Consider the following 25696-nt stretch of genomic DNA (forward strand, 5'->3'; position numbering starts at 1 on the left):
GTATAATTATACTAATTAAGCAAGTGCTTTATTCTTTTAAGAAGCTTTTCAAAGTTCAATACCAGTTTTTATAGAACTTTTAAAGGCTTATATTTCTATTTACTAAAAGTAAGCCATTTATGAGTATTGCATATTTCAAGTCTGAGTGCTTTACATGGGCTCTTTAGTGCTGGAGTGATTTTTACCTTGCTAATATTTGTAATTTTGTGTAGTAAAACGGAAGACTAGAGAACTATCAATATTAGACCAAGCATGAACAAAATTATGAACTTACTAATATTTAAGAGATTACTATAAAGTAAGCAATATTTTGAAGGGTAAAGAGAATGTATTGAACAGTCAAGAACTTGAAATCAGATTTCTGTTGAAAATGTGTTCTTTAAAAATTGGAAGTTTTTAATCAACTGTATTTAAGTAACTTTAAGCAGTAATTCTAACTAACTTAGAATAGGGACAGTTTTCAAAGCATTACTTTGTCAAAATGTGCTTAGTGAATGGTCGTTTGCACTGTGTTTAATGTACAAGCCTGCTGAATCAACTGGGCATTTTGCTGGGGAATCTCCTGTCCTGCTGCTGTGGAAAGAGAATTAAATTTGTTGGTTGGGGTCCCAAATGGGAGAAACTGCTTTTGTGGCCGTGATTGAGAACGTTAGTCCGGAGAGCCAGCAGCCCTCTCTTGGCAGACATGGTTGCAAGGAGCTGGCTCGGAAGCATAGCTTTTAAAAATCTGGTGAAATGCAAGCTGCTGAGCATATTTATCACCCTTTAGCCACTGAGAAAGTGGGGTCTGGCTGCACTGTAATCGCAGATAAATTAAAATGTGGTTTCCCACCAGCCTGACTGTGTGCCATGGCCAAATACTTTTCATGTATCCTGATCATCTAAAAAAATTAACATCTTAAAAAAAAACAACTAGATATTAGAACTATGCGTATCTGTGTAGAGGTAAATAAAGTATACATTTTTTTATTTGTAAGGTCTTTATGTTAAGCCAAAAAATGGTTACAAATGCATGGTTAGAAAATATGTGTGGGCTTTTACAAAGGAACATTTAAATGTTTTACTTCAAGCGTCAACAGTGTTTTCTGACATTCAGAACAGTTTAGAAAATACAAATGCCTTAAGAACACACTTCCTGACTCAAGGGAGGGGAGGAAAAAGGAAATTATGTATACAAGGCAGGGCATAATGCCAAATGTTGAATCATTCTTTAAAATCAATTAATATCACCCAGTTTGTTTTCTTAATATTAGCATGTTACACCATTAGATTTTCTATAACTCCAATAGGCAGCATTGATTTCCGTTTTTTTCCTGTAAACTTTTTTACATTTTAAAACAAAATTGTATTTTTCCCCTCAAAACATGGGACAAAAATAATTTAATTTATTTTTATCCATTAACGGGCAAGCCTTCAGGACTGTTTCAGAGGAAACCTACAGACTTTTTGTTGGTCTTAGGAAGCAAACGAGGTGGGAGGAATACCAAAAAATCCACTTGTCTACCAGGTTTCCTCTGCCGTTTTTTCTGGGATATCTAAAATGACATTCTTTACATAATTCCTAAAATTATGTATCTTTAACTGAATTGAGTTTGTTTTACCTGTCAGGGATCATGTCTCGACAGGTGTTTATCCAGTAATACATTTTGAAACCCTCGGTAAATTCCTAGAGGGCAGATACTCCTCTTTATTTTAGTATCTAACACCTAACATAGTACTTGGCCCATAATCCGAATTGCCTTCTAACAAAAAGGAATGGGCCTAAGGTGATATTTCATAGACCAGAAGACTTTCCAGTAGGACCATGGGCCTAAGGTGATATTTCATAGACCAGAAGACTTTCCAGTAGGACCATGGGCCTAAGGTGATATTTCATAGACCAGAAGACTTTCCAGTAGGACCATGGGCCTAAGGTGATATTTCATAGACCAGAAGACTTTCCAGTAGGACCAGGCAGTCCGAAGCGGCAAGAGTGCCACCGAGCACTCAGACCTGTTCTCTTCTCCGTGCGCTCTCTGATGCGGAGACAGCGTCTCTCTGTTCTCCCACAGTGGCCTTTTGCGCTGGCTTGTCCCTTTGCCTGAAATGCTTTTCCCCCAGGTGGTTGACTCCCTCCCCTCCTGTGAGTCTTTGCTCCAATAGTACCTTTTCAGTGAAGCCTGGCCTGATGCCTTTATTTAAGATCACAAACCCTGTTTTCCATCCTTGCACTTCTGACCTCTGTTATCCAACATCATATCTTTTTTTCAGAACATGTATCATGTTCTAACATGAATAATAATAATAAACGGCAGAGATTTGAGTCTTTTTCATTTATTGTATATCTCAGGCACCTAGAAGATTGCTTGGCATATATTAGGTGCTCAGTGAATACATGTTTAAATGGATGAATGGATAAATTCTAACATATATCTTAAGGGTATTGAACACAGAGTCGTGAGGTGGCAAATGTCGGAAGTACTTGGGAGTATAGACACACGATCTATGGCTGTGATATAGACCAGCTGCCAGCCTCACAATATTGCCTCCGACTGGACTTCTACTTTGAAATAAACAGACTTTGTAAAACTAAAAGTATATAATTTATTATAATTTTCAAAATACACAAAGTAAGGTTTTTGTGGTAATGAATGGGCAGGTATCCATGTATCACTTCAAATATAGTTGTGCTGGAGAATGTAAAAATATGTGAGCCTTACAGAGTAATTATAATGGATTAGCTTATACCTCTGCTCCACTTTGCTGACAACATTCTTTTTCTAAAAAATTAGTGGCTTCACTGTGTACTTATAGGGAAAAATACAGTTTTCCACGCTGTCAAACTATAGTTCTGTGTTGTCATGTGACAGATTTATTTCACTAACAGGTAATTTAGTGACATAAGATGTGTTTGTCATATGCAAATATCAGTCTGTTCTTGGGTTATTAGTGGCTTCAGAAATTTGGTATTTCTCTCTGCAACCATCTCATTGGGTTCTAGGTATGAGCTAGTGGAAGATCACATTGTTGATTTTCTACCTGTTGTGCAAGATTGCCAAGCATTAGTAGTATGTCCGAGTTGAACCTCAAATTCATTTGTAAAATAACTAACGGTTTCATCACTTGGAAAAATTGGTGACATTAAGCACAACCTGAGCATCAAGATATCAACCGAGGCTATTTTGCCTATTGTGCTATTGTGACTTCACATGCACGTAGAAGTAGATAGTTTGTTGATGTGCTTAGTAAAAATTGAACTTGGAAGGAACAGAAAAATATATTGAGGATAAAACAGTGACAAGTTTTTGGAACTTGAGCCATAGGCATTGCATTTTTTCTTCTTTTTTAAGAACGTTTTTTGTATTCTTTGAGCTCTAACTTAATTTTTTTTTTTGCATTTTTCTGAAGCTGGAAACAGGGAAAGACAGTCAGACAGACTCCCGCATGCGCCCAACCGGGATCCACTCGGCACACCCACCATGCTCTGCCCACCAGGGGGCGATGCTCTGCCCATCCTGGGCATTGCCATGTTGCGACCAGAGCCACTCCAGCGCCTGAGGCAGAGGCCACAGAGCCATCCCCAGCGCCCGGGCCATCTTTGCTCCAATGGAGCCTCGGCTACGGGAGGGGAAGAGAGAGACAGAGAGGAAGGTGCGGTGGAGGGGTGGAGAAGCAAATGGGCACTTCTCCTGTGTGCCCTGGCCAGGAATCGAACCCGGGTCCTCCGCACGCTAGGCCGACGCTCTACCGCTGAGCCAACCGACCAGGGCTGAGCTCTAATTTAGAAAAGATTTTTTTTTTGTGACAGAGACAGAGAGAGAGACAGATAAGGACAGACAGGAAGGGAAAGAGATGAGAAGCATCAGTTCTTCATTTCGGCACCTTAGTTGTTCATTGATTGCTCTCTCATACATGCCTTGACCAGAGGGCTTCAGCAGAATGAGTGACCCCTTGCTGAAGCCACAACCTAGGGCTCAAGCCAGTGACCTTGGCCTTCAAGGCAGCAAGCTTTGAGCTCAAGCCTGTGATCATGGGGTCATGTCTATGATCTCACACTCAAGCCAGCTACCCTGCACTCAAGGTGGTGAGCCCATGCTCAAGCCAACAACCTATGGGTTTCGAACCTGGGTCCTCCATGTCCCAGTCTGATGCTTTATCCACTGCACCACCACCTGGTTAGGCTAGAAAAAGAGTTTTTAAATTCCAGTTTGTATCCTTAAAGAGATTTGGCCAGCCCTGGCCAGATAGCTCAGTTGGTGGAATGTTCGCCAAGAACAGAGGTTGCTGGTTCAATCCCTGGTCAGGGCACATACAGGAACCAGATCAATATTCTTGTCTTTCTCTCTCCCTCCCTTCTTCTCTCTCTAAAATCAATACATAAAAAATAAAACTTAAAAAAAGGGATTTGGAACGATTACATTCACTTTAAAGGGAAAAGATGGTAGGGAGTGGAGGAAGATGCTTTTTTAAAAAAAAGAAAAGAAACATTGAGAAAATTAGTACTTGAAAATTTATTTAAAAACAAGATTTGCCAGAATAAAAACTTCCGCATAAGGGTAAAAAAATGAAGTCAAGGAAGTCTCAGAAAAATAGAGACAGGAAATAGGAAATAAAAAGATAAATGACATAAAGGATTCGATTCTAAACGTACAATTTCCAACGAATAAGGGACCTGCAAACAGAGAAACCCTGGAAAATGGATAGTAGGGGCTAATCAGAGAGAAGTTAAAATTCCCCAGAGGTAAAGAATTTGATCTTTAGATTATAAAGGTTCACCAAGCATCTAGTTTTCTGAAGGAAAGATGACCCATATTTATCTCACTAGTGTAGAATTTCAGAAGTACAATGACAGACAAAATTCTTAAAGCTTCCAGAGAGAAAGACCAGGTCACCTACCAGAATTGTGTATCGGGCTAGCACCACCCATCTCATCAGCAGCCCTGGTTGCTGGAAGGCTGTGGACCAATGATGTTGACATTCTGAGGCGAGATTGTTTTTATTCTAAAATTTGGTACGAAGCCAAACTATACAAATGTGAAGACAAAATAAAGATATTTTCAGATGTGCGAGTTTGAGAAAGTTTTCATCCACATCACCTTTCTTAGGAAGTTACAAGGGAGTAATCCAAGAAAGAAAGACGTGGAATCTAAAAATAGTGGGTTCAGCCAAAAAGATATCCCAAGATAGTAACTCTGCGGTAAGGCTAGAGAAAAACCATCCTGATGGGGGAGCAAGAGAGGGCTTCAAGACAAATGGAAAGTATGGTTAAGGGCTAAGAAAGGTTAAGAATATAACGGTCGGCCTGACCTGTGGTGGTGCAGTGGATAGTGTCGACCTGGAAACGCTGAGGTCGCCAGTTCAAAACCCTGGGCTTGCCTGGTCAAGGCACATATGGGAGTTGATGCTTCTTGCTCTTCCCCCTTCTCTCTCTCTCTCCCCTCTCTATAATGAATAAATAAAATCTTTTTAATAAATAAATAAAAATAATATAACGGTCAAATCAACTGCTCAGTCCCCACAAGAATGGTGTGGGGCTGTTAGAAACAGCAAAAATAGAAAACTACAAGAAATTCATGGAATCAAATTTAAAGTATGTCATGGATATATAGTCATTTAACGGAGTGTTTTGTTTTTGTTTTTTAGTGGGGGGGCAGATAAGGACAGGAAGGAAGGGAGAGAGATGAGAAGCATCAGCTCATAGTTGTAGTACCTTAGTTGTTTATTGATTACTTTCTCGTGTGTGCCTTGACTGGGGGGCTCCAGCTGAACCAGTGACCCCTTACTTAAGCCAGCGACCTTGGGCTCAAGCCAGCAATCATAGATCATGTCTATGATGTCACTCTCAAACCAGCAGATGACTCTGAACTCAAGCCGGCGACCTCTGGGTTTCAAACCTGCATCCTCAGCGTCCCAGGTCGATTGATGCTCTATCCACTGCACCACTGCCTGGTCAGGCACGCTTTCAGCTTTTATAATCAGGCTGTGGAGAGAGCATGAAAGATTTAGCTGTGGTTATAGGAGAGAATGTTAATTTTCTTAATATTAATAAAAAATGTAAAATACAGCTAGCAGCAGTGGTGATTTAAAAAAAATTAGGAAACAGAAAATAACCCAGGTTAATAGGTTATGTATATGTAAGGGAATACTGGGAATAGTACCAGAAAAGTATATTGAGACCATATTGTAGAGTGCCTCAAATGCCGTGGGGAAGCCATGCATTTAATTTGGGAAAACTTGGAGGAGCTTTTGAGCAGTCTGGTCATGTGACTGGAGCTGTTTACTCTCAGCAAATGAACTTGTCAGGAGGATGACTTGGACTGGTAGTGGCAGGAAGGGGCATTATGAGTAACCAAGCTAGTTTCCATTCTCTCAGGAAAGGTAACGATTCTACCTGGATGGTACTGGAAAGAGAAGAATGAACGGTATCCTTAGTACCATGCTTGATGCAGAATATTTTGGTATATGTTTATTGTATGGAGGAATCAAAGGGAGACTGCAATTTTAGAAATTTGTTGAATAGAGGAAAGGAAGGGTAGACATCAAAAGGGCAATCTTTCTTGAATAGTACCTGCTATTTATTTTGAGATTTATAGTCTGATCGTAGCTCACACTAGGAGAATAAGGATTAAACCTGTATGCCTGCTACAAAATGCAAAACTTCCCATTTCCTGCCTGTGCTGTTACTTCTTTATTTGTGATAGACAATTGTACATATTTACTATGAAATATAAAATATCACAACCTAATAAGCCACATCCCACTTACCCAATAAAGAAAAGTGGTAAAACATAGAACGTTACGTAGTATAATTCTTCACAGCCTCATGATTTAAGGGCATAGATGGCCATTAGATTCCACTTAGGCTCTTGAACAGATAGTTTTTTCCATGGAAAGCTAACTGGTGCATGCTGAAATCCAACCCATGAACTCGGCCTCTAGACTAATCCACTAGTCTTCAAAGTGTGATGTGACAGCAGTTTAGGGTACAGAAAAGGAAGAGGGAAACTTCTTTATCGTTTCATTTTCATGTATAATGTATATAATTTAATAATATAAAAGTATATGTGTATAACTTGTAAGCCAATAAGTATACAAATGTTGGGTGTTTTTATTACTGATAAAGATAAGCTACCAGAAGTTCAGAGACCACTTCTCTAATCAGTTCAGGTCAGTGACCCAAGAGATACAGACCAGTTACAAAGATGAGAAGAATATGTTTGCTTCCGTCATTGATCGTGGATGGGGAACCAAGAGCCTCTGAAGGTCTCAGTGTGCTGTAATGCTAAGAGCTTTGTTTTAGAAGTCATTACAGGTCGGAAGACCTGGAATTGAGCCCTAAGTCGGCCAGTTACTGGCTTGTGATCTTTACTTAATCTTTTTAAATTTCAGTGTATTCAAGTCATCTTGCCTTTAAAAGGCCTGTCACATTTCTAGTGGTGAATGGGGGAGTTCGTAGAAGAATTCGGGAGGGTTTTTGCTTGCTCTAGGGTGCACTCCACTGTGTTAACATCGGCCCTCTCTAACATTGATACGTAGTCAGAGATTTGTCAGGAAGCGCAAATGTGTAAGATAAAAGGTGAAGAAGCACTTAACCTAGGCTTGATACATGGTAGATGCTTTCAACAAATATTTGCTGCGTTTTAATCTAAATCTTGATCAATTGCACATATACATTTTTTTTAAGTTTTGAGAAATGAATTTGGTAATTGGCTTCTTGCTTTTCCTAATGTATGTAGTTCTGAGCAGCTCTCACTCTCAAGCCCTTAAGTATACATCGGTCTCATTTGGAGCGAGTGCCCAGGCGGGGGCGGAGGGTGTGAATCTTAGAGTCAGCTGCTGCTGGATTCTCCTCCAGTTCCTTCCTGCACAGCACTGTTGTGAGAACGAAAGGAAATACTGCAGGTATGCAGGAGATAACGCAGAACTGACAAAATAGAGGACTAAACCATATGAGGGGGTTGTGGATTATTGTTCCCAGCATTTTGAAGGGTTCGAAAGTGATGGAACTGCCTAAGCAGTAGGACAGTCTCCACACTGTAGCTTCTGTCTTGCAGTCATATCGTGGGCCTGGGTTCCATTTTGTCTTCTGCAGGCATTTTCTTTCCTGCTCATTTTCAGAAGCTACCACGTTAGGATCCCCTGCTGTGTCTTTTTAAGAATTTTTTGTAATTCCCTGTATTGCCAACATTCTGTGAGCGTCTCGGGAAATGTTAATTGATCTCAAACATTTATAAGGCAATATAATAGTAATAAAAATAATTTCGTTTGTATAACATTTAGATTCTACTCATAGTACTTACACACTAGAAAAAATATTGTAGGCAAACAGAATAAAAAGGTCTTTACAGACTTATGTAATTTCTCGTTTTGTTAGGTTTTTGTTTTATTACAGCTTTTGGCTGTGTCTTGATCAAATACGATGTACTTAATCTGATTATCTCAGGGTGGATTGGTAATTGAAATTCCATGTATATTTACATATTTTGTCAATCTTTCTCTTTTTCTGACACCTTCCCTCAGTTATGCTGAAAGATCCACTGTCTTTAAAAGTGCTCTCTTAACCCTGAGACTATCCACTGTTCCATAATGCTGAATAGTCACCTTTTTCTGTGTCTAATCCTCCAAATGTCAAATCTTTTTTGATTTAGCATTTAGACTTATTTTGTTTACAGTTACTCCTTTCTCTGCCCTCAGATTTTAGGTAGTCCTAGAAACAGATCATGATTTAGATATTTCAAACTTCAATGGCCTTACTGATGGTAGACATCTCCACTTTGACCTTGGAATGTTTTTCAACCCCTCTTCCCAATAAACAGGGTTTCTTGTACATAGCATCAGCTCTACCTAATGCACCCCCATGTCGACCACAGCACATGACTGATGCGCTTTCAGACTTTTTTGTGCACCTTTATTTACCCTCACCCCATGAAAACTACTCGTTCTAATTACCCCGTAGGAGGTGGGAAGACTTGGAAATCCTCGGTGCTGATGTGGTAGGCTGGCATCATTCTGTCTCTACATTGAATTTGAGAGTATGTTTGCTCGGCATGTGTCTTCTGTTGATTTGGTGGATCAGTAAAGGTGGTTTGTGTATGTTAATTTGAGGATTTCTAATATGATACGCTAAAATTATACTGCTTGATTTACAGCTGGAGGAAGTAGCTCTGACTCTGTTTTTTTCCCTTATATCTGCATCAACAGGAAGAAGGCAGTATCAAAGAAATTGCAATCACACATCATGTAAAGGAAGGACATGAAAAGGCGGATCCTTCCCAATTTGAACTTTTAAAAGTATTAGGGCAGGGGTCGTTTGGAAAGGTAAGGCGTGACTATGTACTTTTTAAAAAGTTGTTTAAAATTCTTGTATATTGTATACAGATGGGGAATAGAAATATCTGATGAAATACTACCGACCTCCCTACAAGCAGTATTTTCTGTGTTTTTACCTTTCTCACTATCAGTAAGTGTAGGAAAGTTAATAATAAAGCCATTCAAGGCCCTGGCCGGTTGGCTCAGCGGTAGAGCGTCGGCCTGGCGTGTGGGGGACCCGGGTTCGATTCCTGGCCAGGGCACATAGGAGAAGCGCCCATTTGCTTCTCCACCCCCCCTCCTTCCTCTCTGTCTCTCTCTTCCCCTCCTGCAGCTGAGGCTCCATTGGAGCAAAGATGGCCCGGGAGCTGGGGATGGCTCCTTGGCCTCTGCCCAGGCGCTGGAGTGGCTCCGGTTGCTGCAGAGCATCGCCCCCTGGTGGGCAGAGCGTCGCCCCTGGTGGTGTGCCGGGTGTATCCCGGTTGGGCGCATGCGGGAGTCTGTCTGACTGTCTCTCCCCATTTCCAGCTTCAGAAAAAAAGAAAAAGAAAAAAAAAGCCATTCAAAAATGCATTGAAAACTTCCATAAGTTGGCAGTGTTCACTTCATACTCATTTTAACTTCAAGACCATCTGGCCTCTCTAATTGTACTTCTGGAGTGATTAAAAATCAAAACATTCCCTGCACGCCCTGGCCTCTTGGATGTATTGAAAGGTGGTCTGGTAGTGCTGTTACTCCTTCCTGCACAGTATCCCCAATTCCGCAGGCAGTGAGTGGGCGCTGCCACTCCGAGTATGAAATCTGGGGCGGATGGTTTATCTTTAAAATGAATGCACAGGTTGCATTCTACTAGTGATGACCATGTTTGTTTTTAATATCAAACTTATATCTGAAAGCCACCACTTGAAAGTTGTTCCAGCAGCTGTAATGTCTTTATTAGTTTTCTTCAAGTGTTCCTTGTCCCCGCCACCACCTCGGGAGCACTTCCTGTATTCCATTTTAAGAAGTACAGCGTTATAATTGCTCTAGTCCTTTTCTCAGCAAGAACAAAGTGCAGAGATCACATTCACAGTGCAGGGCTTCCTTACCAGCTCTCTGTGAGGAAACATTTGAAAATATGCCTTGTAAGCTTCAAAACAACACCACTTTAAGCCCTCTTGTGTATTTTTATGGGATTAGTTAGCAATTCTTGGCTAACATAGCCAATTTGTTGTAGCCCTTAGCCTCTTTCAAATCCAAAGTGATATGTTAAAAAATATATTTTTTAATTGGTTTTAGCCAGAGAGGAGAGAAGGGGGGGGGAAGAGAGGAAGAGACAGGAACATCAGTCCGTTCCTGTATGTGCCCTGACTGGGGATCGAACTGGTAACTGCTTCTACCTGATGCTCTAACAAACCGACTTATCCAGCCAGGGCTTAAATTTTATCGATTGATTTTAGAGAGAGAAGGGAGAGAAATAGAGAAAAAACATTGATTTGTTGTTCCACTTATTTATACGTTCATTGGTTGATTCTTGTGTGTGCCCTGACTGGGGACAGAACCTACAACCTTGGTCTATCAGGACGATACTGTGACCAGCTGAGCTACTGGACCAGGGCCAAAAGGGATGCTTTTAATCCAAACAGAGATTAGCCAGCAGAACATAATAGTTGCAAGTTTGGGCTCTAAGTCAGCAGACTTGGATTGAGGTTTTTCCTTCTGCGTACTTGCTGTCTGTGCTTGAGCAAGTTACTTAACCTCCTAGAGCCGCCTTTTTCCTTCTGCTTAGTCTTAATTAAGTATTAAAGTTCCTTAAGGTTCCATTCTAGGCTGCCTTCTCCTCACTCGGTGCTCCCTACTAATTCCTCTGTGCCCACTATCTTAATTATAACCAATATTTGGCCAACATGACACGTTTATATCTCTAATCCTTCTAGTCATCCCCTTCCCTCACCCCACACCCCCTGCCACCAGTCTGATCCATCAGCACATCCTGCTGATGTAGTAAAAATTTCTCAGATCGTACCTGTCCTGCCCTTCTGCACTGCCACTGTGGCTTCTAACATGGCTTCTCAAATGTGTTCTTGCCTAAAGCCATTGTTTACATGAGAGCCAACACAAGCTAATATTATTTTCCAGCCCTTGAACCATTTAGTAGCCTCGCCTTGCAGGATAAAGACGAGTTGTGACGGTGGCTGAGGAGCCACTAGGTCTGGCCCCTGTTTACTCAGCATCACTTTATATACTTTTCACTGTCTGTGTTCTGGCCACACTGACCTTCTTTTTCAGTCCTTAGGCACCAGGCTCCATCCCACTAGAAAGCCTGTGCACGTGCCATTCCCTTGGCCTGAAGCACTGTTCCACCCCCATGTCTTTCTCATTGGTTCACTCCTCTCCTGCATATGACTTCAAAAAAGACTTCCCTGCCATCCTGACTAGGTCATATTCATTCCTCTGTTTTACCGTCTCAACATGATATACCTCATCTTCACAGCATTGCCACAGTTAGTTTTTCATTTGTATAATTATTTGTTTATTGTCTGTCTCCCCCAATAGACTATATGTTCTGTGAGTGCAGGGGCCATGTCTTGTACCGTGTCTCAGTATTGAACTGGTAGCACAATACCAAGTATATAATTCTAGAATGGAATTAATGAATAAATAATAGTCCTGACTTCATAGGGTAGTACTGAGGCTAGGTACATATAATAATCTGCTATAAAATTGTATTATCATGCACTGTATATGGATAAACCCAAATAGAGGGGTTTATTTCTCTATATTAGATTTTCAGGGAACACAATATTTAAGTTTCCTGGACTTAGCATGCTTCTCCCTTTATTTCATTAAATACCTTACTATAAATAGCAAACATTAAAAACAGGGCATCTCCTTCCTTACTCATCCTAAAAAGCCAGGCCAAGCCAAGGAAACAGGGATGATCTGTCAGAGCCTAGAATAGCTCCATGGGGGAGTTCGAAAGGTCAGAAACGCTCGGTGGGGGGAAGGTCCGACGGCATCTGGGCACGCTGCTGTTCCTGCATGCTTGGCTGGTGACTGGCCAAAGGGGCTGGATCCAGAGCGCCCTGGGCAGCACAGAGCTGGGTGGCTGGCCTGGTGCTCGTCTTAGTAGCACCACTGTGGTACCAGGCAAATGGTTAAACCTCTCTAATCCCTAGTTTGGGCAGCTGTAAAACAGGCATTGCTTAGTAGGGCTACCCCGCAAAATTATTATGATGATGTATTAAAAATGCTTGTGAAGGTTCTTGACAAACTCTCAGAAGTGCTGAAAAGTGTTAAGAATGTGCTTTCAGTCAAGGGTGGAAAAAGTTTGGAATCCACAAGAATTTATCTCATACAATGGCACAAAGAGGCTTGATTAGGGAATCTGAAGAATGAATAAATATTAGATAAATCCTAATTACTTCTACCTAATTAGAATTTATTTCTGTCCAAAAATATTAACAATCTCTGATGACCTTTAATTGAGCATCATTCCAACCTTAGGAAACACCCTGATTAAGAATGATTTTCTTTCCTTGGGTGGGCTCCCTGCTAACTGTCTGGAAGGAACTAAAGGATGGTGCATGGTGCAGGGGTGGGGGGGCTGGGGAGAGGAACACACCCTGCCTCAGGCTTTCGGGCCATTTCTGGTACTCTTCAGTGGAACCGAAGCCCTTACCCATTACCTTTGGCACAATTGCTCAAAGTGAGGAACTCTGCTTTGCCCTAGAATCAGTTGAATCTGTGTGTGTGCGCGTGCACGTGTATTGATTCAAATGCAGGTCCATATGCAGATCTGTTGAAAGTTTTGATTGAAAAGATCATAAAACTAATGGTCAAATGAGTAGAAGAGATTTACTAGTTGTATAATCTCCATGTTATAGCATAGCCATGAACTATTTAGAACAGGCCTGATTCATTTTGTATAAACCCCACACTATATGCCGGAAGGAGCTAAAAATATTTGCAAAATGAAGATGCTCAATAGCATACTTAGGAATTGTGTTCTTCATACTTAGGTGTATGTGATCATCTGGTTTTTAAAAGGTAAGTTCTTACTAAGCTGCATGAAATATGTGATTAGGCTTCTACAACGTACGTGTTTTGAACTGTTTTGCCCAGCAATGAGAAATATATGTGTAGTTTTCATATACAGAAAAGACTAGTCATGAATGAATAATTATATCAACAGAAAATTGTGTTCAAAGGGAGCTCATATATAACAACTTTTATGGAGTCAGAAGAATTTTCTTTTTGTTAAAAAGCAGAGCAATCACCACCTGTGTTATACTTTCAACATGTTCGACTTTTCTCTAATTGCTACAGAGTTGGAAGATTTTTGTTTCTGTCTTCTATGTTACATGCTCTTTGGAATTTGTCAAACAACAAAAAGAAGTATCAGAATCTTCTATTAATAAATAATATAACAGGGGTCTTATTTCAACAGTGGTATAGTTTGTGAAACTTGGTAACACAGATTTTATCTTATTTAAATACAGGTTTTCTTAGTCAAAAAAATCTCAGGCTCTGATGCTAGACAGCTTTACGCCATGAAGGTATTGAAGAAGGCCACGTTGAAAGGTAAGCTGCTACTCTTTGTAATGTTTGTGTAACATAAACAAGTTAAAAGGTCGCAATACACATCATGTGACTCCTAAGCCACTTACATTCTGAATCTGTTGCTGTTGTTACCATCTTTATATTTAGACTTTCTTTTTAGTGAGTTTTTCCTACTGGGCTAGCAATCATAACTAGTGAGCATGAGAGTTTCCATGTTATAAAAGAAGTATTATAAATTCATCTTGGGCTTTAGGCAAGGAAAAGTTTAGAAGATTAAAACAGGGTTCAATTCATCTTCAAAATAACGTAACTATTTTAATGGTTTTAAAACTTACTGTTTTACTGTGTGCAAAATAGGCTTGATTCTAAGGACTCTATCGTCTTGACTTATGGCCTCCACACAAGTTTTTATTCCAAGTCTCTGATTTTGAAAAAATGTAATGTAGGATTTGACTCTTATAGGTAAACAGTCAATTAGAAGAAATCGTACATAGATTTTTAAGTACTTAAATCTTTTTTTATTTAGTAGTATTAGTTATTTTACCACAAAAATTTCTAGTTTTATGTATTGATTCCTAACATCACTTTTTCCTCATCAATTTATCTTTAATTTCTAAAGTTTTTAAAATATTCTGGCAGGAATTTTGGTGATGATCATTTTTATTATTTCTAATGTTATTCTCCCCACGTAGGCACCCACCCTAGGCGTTATCATCATTCCAGAAACTTCCCCTTCCCCTGTTAAGGGCGTCCTTTGCTTGCTTTCTCTTGCTCACTTCCCAAATGTATTTTGTTTCTTTCTTATCTAATCTCTTACTCCCCACCCCCACCTTACTACTTAACTTGTTTCTTGCTAGGACCAAGATATTAAATTATATCCTCAAGGCCCTGGCCAGTTGGCTCAGTGGTAGAGCATCGGCCTGGCGTGCAGAAGTCCCGGGTTCGATTCCCGGCCAGGGCACACAGGAGAAGCGCCCATCTGCTTCTCCACCCCTCCCCCTCTCCTTCCTCTCTGTCTCTCTCTTCCCCTCCCACAGCGAGGCTCCATTGGAGCAAAGATGGCCCGGGCGCTGGGGATGGCTCCTTGGCCTCTGCCCCAGGCGCTGGAGTGGCTCTGGTCGCAACAGAGCGACGCCCCGGAGGAAAAGTAGTTTTCATGTAGCTAACAGAATTTGTATTGTTATACAGTATGCATACATATATGTGTGTGTGTGTATTTATATATATATGAAACTATGAGAACCCTAAAAGATACCAGGAAAAGAAATAAATGTGTGATTCTTTTAAGAGAAGGCTAACTGGTATTAAGAACCTCAGTATTGCTCTAGGCCTCCAGTTAGCTCCATATCATCAAGATCCCAGTTGCATTTTTCCTTGAAATACTCAAAATTTCATTTGAAAAGCACACACCTCAAAAAGTATTCTAAAAAAGATAAATGACAAAGGAATGAGCTATATTACATGTAAAGCTTATTTAAAGCAGTAATAATTTGGTATGTTATGGAGGAATAATAGACATACAAATCAGTGGAACAAAATAGTACAGAAGTATTTATATCAAATTTCAGTGTATTTGTTACAAAATATTGAGTAGTTCCCGGGCTGTATGACAAAGCAGGTATACAGAACAATGGAAAATAAATAATTATTTCACAAATTTTATTTGAACTTCTCCTGAGCAACCTAGGAAAATTAGTCTTCTCTAAAACCAAGTTAAGAAATCTAGAAAATTTGTGAGGAGATATTGAGCAAATTACAAACAAATGACAATACAAAAAATTTTCATACAATGAAAAATAGTAGAAATAGGAAATCAGGAAATTATTTGCCTCAAATATTACAAAATATTAATATAAGGAAATCATTAAAGGGTTTTTTGGTTTATTTTTTTACAGAGACAGAGAGAGAGAGTCAGAGAAGGGGATAGATAGGGACAGGCAGACAGGAACAGAGAGAGATGAGAAGCATCAATCATCAGTTTTTCATTGCAACACCTTAGTCGTTCATTGATTGCTTTCTCATATGTGCCTTGACCAGAGGCCTTCAGCAGACCAAGTAACCCCTTGCTCGAGCCAGTGAACTTGGGTCCAAGCTGGTGAGCTTTGCTCAAACCAGATGAGCCCTCATTCAATCTGGCGACCTTGGAGTCTCGAACCTGGGTCCTCCACATCCCAGTCCAATGCTCTATCCACTGCGCCACTGCCTGATCAGGCTAAACGGTTCTTAACAAGCCAAATCTAGGACAATTTGAATATTGCAATAAATAATAGTAAGCCCTGGCTGGTTGGCTCAACGGTAGAGCGTCAGACTAGCATATGGAAGTCCTGGGTTCAATTCCTGGCCAGAGCACATAGGAGAAGTGCCCATTTGCTTCTCTATCCTTACCCCTCTCCTTTCTCTCATCTCTCTTTTCCCCTCCCATAGCCAAGGCTCCATTGGAGCAAAGATGGCCCGGGCACTGAGGATGGCTCTGTGGCCTCTGCCTCAGGCGCTAGAATGGCTTCGATTGCAGCAGAGCAATGCCCTAGATGGGCAGAACATCGCCCCCTGGTGGGCAGGCCGGGTGGTTCCTGGTGGGGTGCATGTGGGAGTCTGTCTGTCTGACTGCCTCCCTGCTTCTAACTTCAGAAAAATACAAAACATAAAATAAAGTGATAGTGATAGATTATAACCCCACTGAGTAAAATAAGAGTCCGTGAGTTAATCCATGAATTAAGTAATGGGGAACAAGGGAGAGCACCTCCTCACAGGAGGATTCCAACTAATAAATGTAAAAGGAATGATTGAGTTAAGAGTTCCTAAGCAATAACATTACAGTCTCCGCCTAAAGGATTTCAGATTAAATTTTTTGCAAAAGAGTAAAAGAAAATTTGGGGGAAATGTCCTATTTCGCTGATACAGAAATGCATATGAAATAACTCATTATTTCATATGATGACAACATAAATTGGAAAGCAGTTTTGTAATAAGTACAAAGAGCCATTATTGCTGCTAAATTAACCTGAGGAAATAACTTCAAAGAAAGCATTCATGCACTTGAAAATTCTCATTGTAACACTATTTACAATATTGAGAATTTAGTCATGAGCATAAATATTGAAAAATAGGGGAATCTTTAGAAAATTAATGGGATAGCACTGAATAGGGTATTATTTAAATGAACTATTTCAAATATAATAACAAAAATGAACTTAATTGGAAAAATATGCCTGAACAATTCTAACAGATTTGTAAAATTACTTAAATAGAAACTGTAGAAGAGACCATAGAAAAGCAAAAATATTTGACTTCTTGGAATTATAGGCTGCTGGATAATTCTTAATGTGTTCTTAAATTTAATTTTTACTTTTATCAAAGTAATAATGTGTATAGAGTCTTATAAAATAGCAATGCTTACAGACCCTCCCCTACCCCAATTCTTGACTCTCAGAGACAATGACTTGTTCCCTTTAGCTGCTGCTCCTGCCATTTACCTCCACATTCAATACTCTTATTTTGTTTTTTTTTATGTATTTTTTATTTTTTTTATTTTGACATTTAATTATGTTGCATACCCATCACCCAAAGCCAAATTGTCTTCTGTCACCTATCTGGTTTTCTTTGTGCCCCTCCCCCCACCCCACCCCACCCCCGGTAACCCCCACACTCTTGTCCATGTCTCTGAGTCTCATTTTTATGTCCCACCTATGTATGGAATCATATAGTTCTTAGTTTTTTCTGATATACTTATTTTACTCAATATAATGTTGTCAAGGTCCATCCATGGTGTTGTAAATGATCTGATGTCATCTAAACTCATGGACCTTGGTTATAAAGAGCACTTTATGAATTTGACTCCAAAGGCAAGAGAAGTGAAGGCAAAGATAAATGAATGGGACTACATCAGACTAAGAAGTTTTTGCTCAGCAAGAGAAACTGACAACAAAACAAACAGGCATCCAACTAAATGAGAAATGATATTTTCAAATAACAGCTCAGATAAGGGCCTGATATCCAAAATATACAAAGAACTCACAAAACTCAATACTCTTATTTTGAAATGTTTTTATTGTTTTCATTTGGAGACATAATCTGTTGACGCCCTAACGTGTAAGAGTAGGATTTAGTACTCTTATGCCACCACCCGCACATAATTTCCCTGTCAACGTTTTGTTTACATTCTTAGAGCTTTATAAAAATTGTTCCTAACTGAGCCAAATGATATACTGGAGCCTCATTCCTTCACATCTTCGCTGTGTTAGATCTCCTTTTCTAAATTCTGTGTCTGCCTGTTTCTCAGTTTACTTTCTAGCTTTGGTTGAACACATCTTTTTGTAGCTACCTCAGAAAGGGTGAAAGGATGGTGAATTTTTTTGTGACTTTGCATGCTTTTATTCTGCCCTCCCTACTTGATTTTTAATTTGGCTAGGTGTAAAATTCTAGGTCAGAAATCCTCAAATATATGAAGCCATTGTTTCCATTGTCTTCCAGTTTCCTGTGTTGCAATTATGAAGTATATTGCCACTCTGATTCCCTGTCCTTTGTGTGTAAGCTGCTTTTCCTCTTTGGAAGTCTTTAGAATCAATCTACTCTTTATCCCTGGAGTTCTAAGATTCTTATAGTGGTAATTCTTATTGTGGGTTTTAAAAATTCATCTTACATATGAGATGTCTCTTTAATTTGGAAAATTATTTCTTCAGTTTTGGGAAATTATTCTGACCCTTCTATTGACTTTTTTGTTTTTATCGTATTTTTTAATTTTCTAGATTGTCCTTGTTCTCTAATTATTCCTTTTTTTTTGTCATAAATGTAAAGGTTTATTCCTAAACTATTAATTATATTTCATAGATGTGTTATGTTTATCCTTATACCAGTGCTACCCTGTCTTAATTTCTTATATATAAATAAATTTTTATTTTAATGGGGTGACATCAATAAATCAGGGTACATACATTCAAAGAAAACATTTCCAGGTTATCTTGTCATTTAGTTATGTTGCATACCCATCACCCAAAGAGAGATCGTCCTCTGCCACCCTCTATCCAGTTCTCTCTGTACCCCTCCCCCTCCCCTCCCCCTCTCCCTCCTTCCCTCCCCCCACCCCCCATAGCCACCACACTCCTGTTCATGCCTCTCAGTCTCGCTTTTATGTCCCACTAATGTATGGAATCCTGCAGTTCCTGTTTTTTTCTGATTCGCTTATTTCACTCCGCACAATGCTACCAAGGCTCCACCATTCCGCTATAAGTGATCCAATGTCACCATTTCTCCTATCTGAATAATATACCATGGTGTATATGTGCCCCATCTTCTTCATCTAGTCCTCTATTTTTTTTACAGTGATTAAAAGCCTTTAAGCAAACTCTTGGCCAATACAGCAAGAATCCATAAATGAGTAGTGTCCTTAACATGTTCCCCAAGTCCAAGTTGGCCCCCTAATTATTCCATTGTTTAAATCATTTTATTGTGGTAAGTGTCAAACATTTACAGAAAGAAGCAAAAAAAAAAAATAGAGACCCCCGTATACTCTTCTCAGCTTCAACATTTCTCAGCTCATGTTCAGTCTTCCCCTCTTGGTATTTTAAAGCAAATTCCAAGCATTGTATAATTTCTTCTTTTTTTTTATTTAAAAGATTTTATTTATTCATTTTAGAGAAGGGGGGAGAGAGAGGAGGGGGAGGAGCAGAAAGTATCGACTCCCATATGTGCCTTGACTGGGCAAGCCCAGGGTTTCAAACCGGCGACCTCAGTGTTTCAGGTCCACGCTTTATCCACTGCGCCACCACAAGTCAGGCGTATAATTTCTTCTATAAAAATTTTCATATGTATCCCTAAAAGATAAAGATTCTTCAGAGAGGTAATGTAACTCTATCACACAACTAAAAATTACTATACAGATATCCAGTTTTCAAGTTTCCAGTTGGTCCTACTCTTATAATTCATTTTTCTCCCTGCAATTTGTTTGAGTTGAGATTTGTTTATAAGGTGTGCATTTTGCAATTGGTTGATATCTCTTTAAGTCTTTTAATCTATGAGCTCTGTGTCCATTTTTTTTTCGTTTTACTGTATTTGTTGAAAATACTTTCCTCCCCCCACCTCTTTAAAGCTCCTTGTTTCATGGATGCCATATTATCTTCACTCTCGATAGATATAATTATAAGGTTGATTTTTATTTTAAGGTTTTCTTCTGTTCTTTTACTTTATTCCTTTTTTTTCTTGTTTATTCTGATAACTGTTTCTCATGCTTAGAGCCTTGTCTCAAATGCCTGGGTATCCTTTGTCATCTTTTCTTCGTTTAAGGAAGGAGGTAACAAAAAGCCCATTGGAAAAGATGTTGTGGCGAGAATTTGCTTATTACTCACTGGCTTCCTTCCCTTAGGCTGATGTTTTGGCTTTCTCTGATCTGCCGTGTGAGCTTCCACTTACTCATCTTCTGCTATTGCTTCCTCCCCTGGTCTCTGTCCTTGTGAGTTTGAGCATAATTGTTCCATTATTGTGATCTCAGTGGGGTTTTGGAAGAAAGTAGAAAGTAAAACATCCATGTTTAACCAGAAGTCTCTTTCCATTTTAAAGTTCCTATTAATACAATAAATGGGGTCAAATAAAAGTTAATAGCATTAGGTTGAGCTTATGGGGATTTTTGTCCTAATAAAGTACTTATTTGGGCCTGAGTAGTTTTGTAAACCATTGCTTAAAGCAGTCTTTTAATATATCATCCTGGAAACATAAACAGCACTTTTTCTTGTTCACTGTTATGTTCAAGTCAAGGAAGGTTTAAAACTGATAACTAGTACATGAAAAGAATTATTTCAGAGGAATGTAGTTACTTTCCAGCATGAGTCAATATTAACAAATTCTGTATCAGGGTTTAGAGTTTAACCAATATAAAACATGCCTTCTTTTTTTTCATTTTATTAAAAAGATTTGACCTGAAATTAATACAAAATAATTTTAAATGTAAACTGTAATTGAAAAATAAAATTTTAAAAATAAAAATAAATAAATTTTAAAACAGTTTAAAAGAAAACAACTTTATTGAGATTTAACTGGCATATTAAACACATAAAACATGCCTTCTTACAAACCAGTATATCCTTTTAAATATTTTTATTTTTAAGACTTTATTCATTTTATTTTATTTTTTATTTTTTATTTTTTTATTTATTCATTTTAAAAAGCAGAGAGAGAGAAAGGTGGAGGAATAGGAAGCATCAACTCCCATATGTGCCATGACTAGGCAAGCCCAGGGTTTTGAACCGGTGACCTCAGCGTTCCAGGTTGACACTTTATCCACTGTACCACCACAGGTCAGGCCCAAACTACTATGTTTTAATCAAAATTCCTGATTATAGGATGATTTATATTTGTCACTAAGTTTTTATATAAGTAAAAGAATCAAAATTATAATTATTATACAGTCCTACCTCAGCCAAAATAAAGGAATTCTTTAGTGAGTGAATTTTACTGTTTATTTTCAACTAAACAATTTCATCAATGTTACCTATAAGGAAACGATCTCATTAGATCTTGTTCTAGCCTCTCATTTTATAGAGAAGGTAGCAGGAAGGATTTGACCAAGGTAACTCAACTAGTTATTAGCATGGCTATTAAGCTATAGTTTTTGTCTCCCAAGTAATTATTCTTTCTGTTGTGTTAAAATAATAGAAAAGGGCTATACAGTAAATACATTGATGGATATTTTTGCTGCTTATTGAACAAAGGAGTGATTTTTTTTCTTTTTCTTTTATTTTTTTTTTGTATTTTTCCAAAGTGAGAAGCGGGGAGGCAGTCAGACAGACTCCCGCATGTGCCCAACCAAGATCCACCCGGCATGCCCACCAGGGGGCGATTCCAACTGGAGCCACTCTAGTGCCTGAAGTGGAGGCCATGGAGCCATTCTCAGTGTCTGGGCCAACTGTGCTCCCATGGAGCCTTGGCTGTGGGAGGGGAAGAGAGAAATAGAGAGGAAGGAGAGGAGAAAGGGTAGAGAAGCAGATGGTCACTACTCCTGTGTGCCCTGGTAGGGAATCGAACCCAGGACTTCCACACACTGGGCCGATGCTCTACCACTGAGCCAACCGGCCAGGGCCTAAAGGAGTGGTTTTTAACTGATAAACTTTGTAAGGTCTGCATAGTTTTTGAAAGAGGTAGGAATTTGGAATCCAGCTCTAAGGTAATAGGAACTTAATCCGAGATTGTCTGGGTAGCAGTGGGAAAAGGACAGATGGAGGTAAACTGGGGAAAAGTTACCAGCTGGCCTAGGCGATGAACCTCGTTCCCATAAATAATAAAAAGGGCCTGTTGGATATAAGACACCGGAGTTGTAGTGATAGGACAAGATCATGAAATCAGAGGTTGCTATTTAATTCGATACACTAGCTGAACAAGTCAGTTAAAGAGAGCTACATAGATATCTAGAGCAATTGATTTCTATTCCAGGTTTGACCACTTTCAGTCACTGGCTCCAAAATTCCCCAGTTGAAAGTGGAAAATTAGTAGAATGGGAAACATTTTATTTTTTTAGCTTCTTTGTTTTTTTCCCCCAGAGGTCTTATTTCAGTGTTTTAAATATCTGTGGTCACCTTAAATTGAAAAGAAAACCAACTCATCTTTCTCTCTGACCCTCCAAAAAGATTGTCTTTGCCATTCTTTTTATTTAATCTTTGGCACAACTGTTCAGTCACTCTGGCCTGAAAAATAGAAGTTATCTATGATTTATCCTTACTATGCAACAGAAAAACATTAAAACTTTAATGAGCCTGACCAAGCGGTGGCACAGTGGATAGAGCATTGGGCTGGCACGTGAGGACCCAGGTTCGAGACCCTGAGGTCACCAGCTTGAGCGCGGGCTCATCTGGTTTGAACAAAAGCTCACCAGCTTGGATCCAAGGTTGCTGGCTCCAGCAAGGGGTTACTCGGTCTGTTGAAGGCCCGTGGTCAAGGCACATATGAGAAAGCAATCAATGAACAACTAAGGTGTCACAACGAAGATCCTCTAAAATCCATTGAGCTGCCAACACAATTATACTACTTCTCAGAATGTATTGTAATCATTTATTTACTTGTCTATCATTTCCACCAGATTATGACCTTCTTGAACATTCTTTTATTTATGTCTCCTAGTGCCTTCCTGGCACATAGAATTTGCTCAGAAAATATATGGTGGGTAAAAGAGAACTTTGCTTACAGGGTCAAATGTGAATTCTCCTGGCATTTCAAGTTGTCCAGAATCTGGACCCTCCCTACGTCACCTCCCCACTTCCTACACAGATTGGTCTCCTTCCTGTTCACCGTGCATGTCACCAGGTCCTGGTTTGCACTGGTGCTCCATACCTGGACTTCTCTTCTCCGCACCCAACCCCTCCCTCCCATCGAAATTCCACTAGAAGTCCCTAACCTACCTCTCTTTCCTCTAGCCTTTTTGTGCAAGTAACACTGCCCTTTCCCTTCTCTGACTTTCTCTACTGCTTATTGCGATAATAGCCCATTTTTTCTCTTTATTATATCCATGGTACTCTAGCCACCATTGAATTGGCTAGCTCTTATAGACCAGGAGCTAGGATGTACACCTATCTCAAATGGTCACACAGCCCCCAGAAGTACCGTAGACTATCCCCATTTCATAGATACAAGGTATAACTGAGGCTCAGAGAGTTGAAATGACTTGCTCCAGATGACACAGTTATGAATCCAGACCTTTCTCAGGGCAAACAGCCTTTGTCCAGTTAGCTGCCCCACAGTATCTCCTCTCTCCCTCCATCCCCCCTTAGAATAGACCTCTGGGGGCACAGCCATCCTTCCCCACGTCTGCACATGTGGTAGATGCTTCATGAATGTTGGTTGAATTGAGTTGATAAGGTATTGAAATCTATTCCTTTTTTAAAAAGTTGTTCTTTTTGGTCATTTTTTTTATAACTTTGATTAAAACACTTGTAAATTTGATGTGAAAGCCATACCAAATACAATCTCTGTTGTTGTTGTTTTTAACTTGAAGCATGTATTTTAGAAGTAGACACAATTCTGGTTATATAATTTAGTAAAAATAGAGTCACGGATTTTGGAAAGTCAAGAGTAAGATCGTCTCTGAAAGCTATTGCATTATAACCATATGTGTGATATTTTGTAGTTCGAGACCGTGTTCGGACAAAAATGGAGCGTGATATCTTGGTAGAAGTTAACCATCCTTTTATTGTCAAATTGCATTATGGTAAGTTATAAAGTACTGTGGTTAGCAGATACAGGTACTAAAGTCATAAAAATTAAATCATTATTTATACAAACTGGAGTAGCTTTTATCACGTTTGGCTTGTTTCTTTTAAACATTATAGTGTCTGAGTGGGTACCCATAGGAACAGATAATAATAATCACTTTTTATTATATTAATAATAATGTAGCAGCATTAAAGAGCCCATGTGTTAGCTCAACTTAAAAGCAAGAAAGATCCCTAATGTCCTGAAACTTGTATCACTCTCTTTTCCCCAAAGGCATATGTGATTATTTTCAGTGGGTAAAATGTATGGTGATTCTTATTATGAGTAATTAAAGCAAACCAACCCACATTTTTTCTGTAGTAAAGTGAGATGGTTTTTGTATTTTGTTTCATGTTTAAGTAAGCCTTTTTCTTTTGGGGATTTTTCTTATTGATCATATGCTTTAAAATTATTGTATTCCTGAGAGACTTCATTGCCTGAAGAAAATCTAACAAATGTTCTAGTGGTTCCATAAAAAGAAACACTGCGTTTAACACTTGTCTATGAAAACTAAGAGAAATCAGTGGCTGTCGTTTAAATAAAAATCAGCTCAGATCTACGATATAATATTTGCTAAAAATAAGAATCATTTTTGAGTGAATTGACTTAATATAAGCCTAAGAAAATAGATGATGGTGGATTAAACAACAATTTTCATTTCTTCATTCAGCTTTTCAAACTGAAGGGAAGTTGTATCTTATTTTGGATTTTCTCAGGGGAGGAGATTTGTTTACACGCTTATCCAAAGAGGTATGTAATAAATTTTATTTTTAATCTATTGATACTCATCCTGTTTCAACTAAAGCTTTGTTATATTTGCATATTATGTTTATCATATTTTCTGTAGTGGCACAGGTTCTTATGTTGAGGAATTAGAGCCAAAAAAGAGTTATTTTCTACCTTTTGAATTTATTCTGAAAGTAGGACTTTAAATTGATTAACTGTTTTGATCTTTTGTCCTGCTTCTTTTACTTACAGTTTTTTTTCGGAAGCAATATCAATAAGATATCCTTAAACAATTGTAGTGGAAATTCAGCATGCATTTTAAAGATTACTTTTCATTTTAGGATTTTACTGTGGTGGGGCGACAATGACACAATTGTGAATATAATTGTTACTTAATAAAATGCAAAGTTATTCCCCCCACCCTGTGCATATTTAGCATTTAGCAAGTGATTAGTTGACTGATTGGTAATTTTTGCAAATTTCTTTCATAAGTAACTTGAGGGTAAAATTAGATGTAATAGCATATTTATAATTTTTGATTATTTAAACTATGGGATGGAACTTTAAATGAAAATTACAGATAAAACAAAAATACAGGAAAACTATTGTTTGATTTTAGGTGATGTTCACAGAAGAAGATGTCAAATTCTACTTGGCTGAACTCGCACTTGCTTTAGACCATCTACATAGCCTGGGAATAATCTATAGAGACTTAAAGCCAGAAAAGTAAGGAATCATGCTACTAAGTTGAATACAATGTAATGTCATTGCTTAGGAGGTAATAAAAAACAAAATTACTTAATAAGAACACACACAGCATTGCAGTACAGTACACATGCTTCATATTTCTGCTAACATTGTATATCCTCATACTTTGAAATATCTTTTCATCAGAATTTCTGCTAATGGG

At 38.8% G+C, this 25696-nt stretch overlaps 1 protein-coding gene across 5 annotated transcripts in view; it reads left to right on the plus strand.

Annotated features, from left to right (window-relative positions):
* RPS6KA3 (ribosomal protein S6 kinase A3) overlaps positions 1 to 25696 on the plus strand; it is a 116217-nt gene that overhangs the window by 47715 nt on the left and 42806 nt on the right. For all 5 annotated transcript variants that reach the window (XM_066248844.1, XM_066248839.1, XM_066248842.1 and 2 more), the window contains 5 exons: positions 9181 to 9297; positions 13770 to 13851; positions 23936 to 24016; positions 24731 to 24810; positions 25406 to 25512. In XM_066248844.1, the coding sequence (XP_066104941.1) occupies positions 9181 to 9297; positions 13770 to 13851; positions 23936 to 24016; positions 24731 to 24810; positions 25406 to 25512 (467 nt within the window). The remainder of the gene's footprint in view (positions 1 to 9180; positions 9298 to 13769; positions 13852 to 23935; positions 24017 to 24730; positions 24811 to 25405; positions 25513 to 25696) is intronic.

Source organism: Saccopteryx bilineata, chromosome X, assembly GCF_036850765.1.
Source record: "Saccopteryx bilineata isolate mSacBil1 chromosome X, mSacBil1_pri_phased_curated, whole genome shotgun sequence".
Lineage (NCBI taxonomy): Eukaryota > Metazoa > Chordata > Mammalia > Chiroptera > Emballonuridae > Saccopteryx > Saccopteryx bilineata.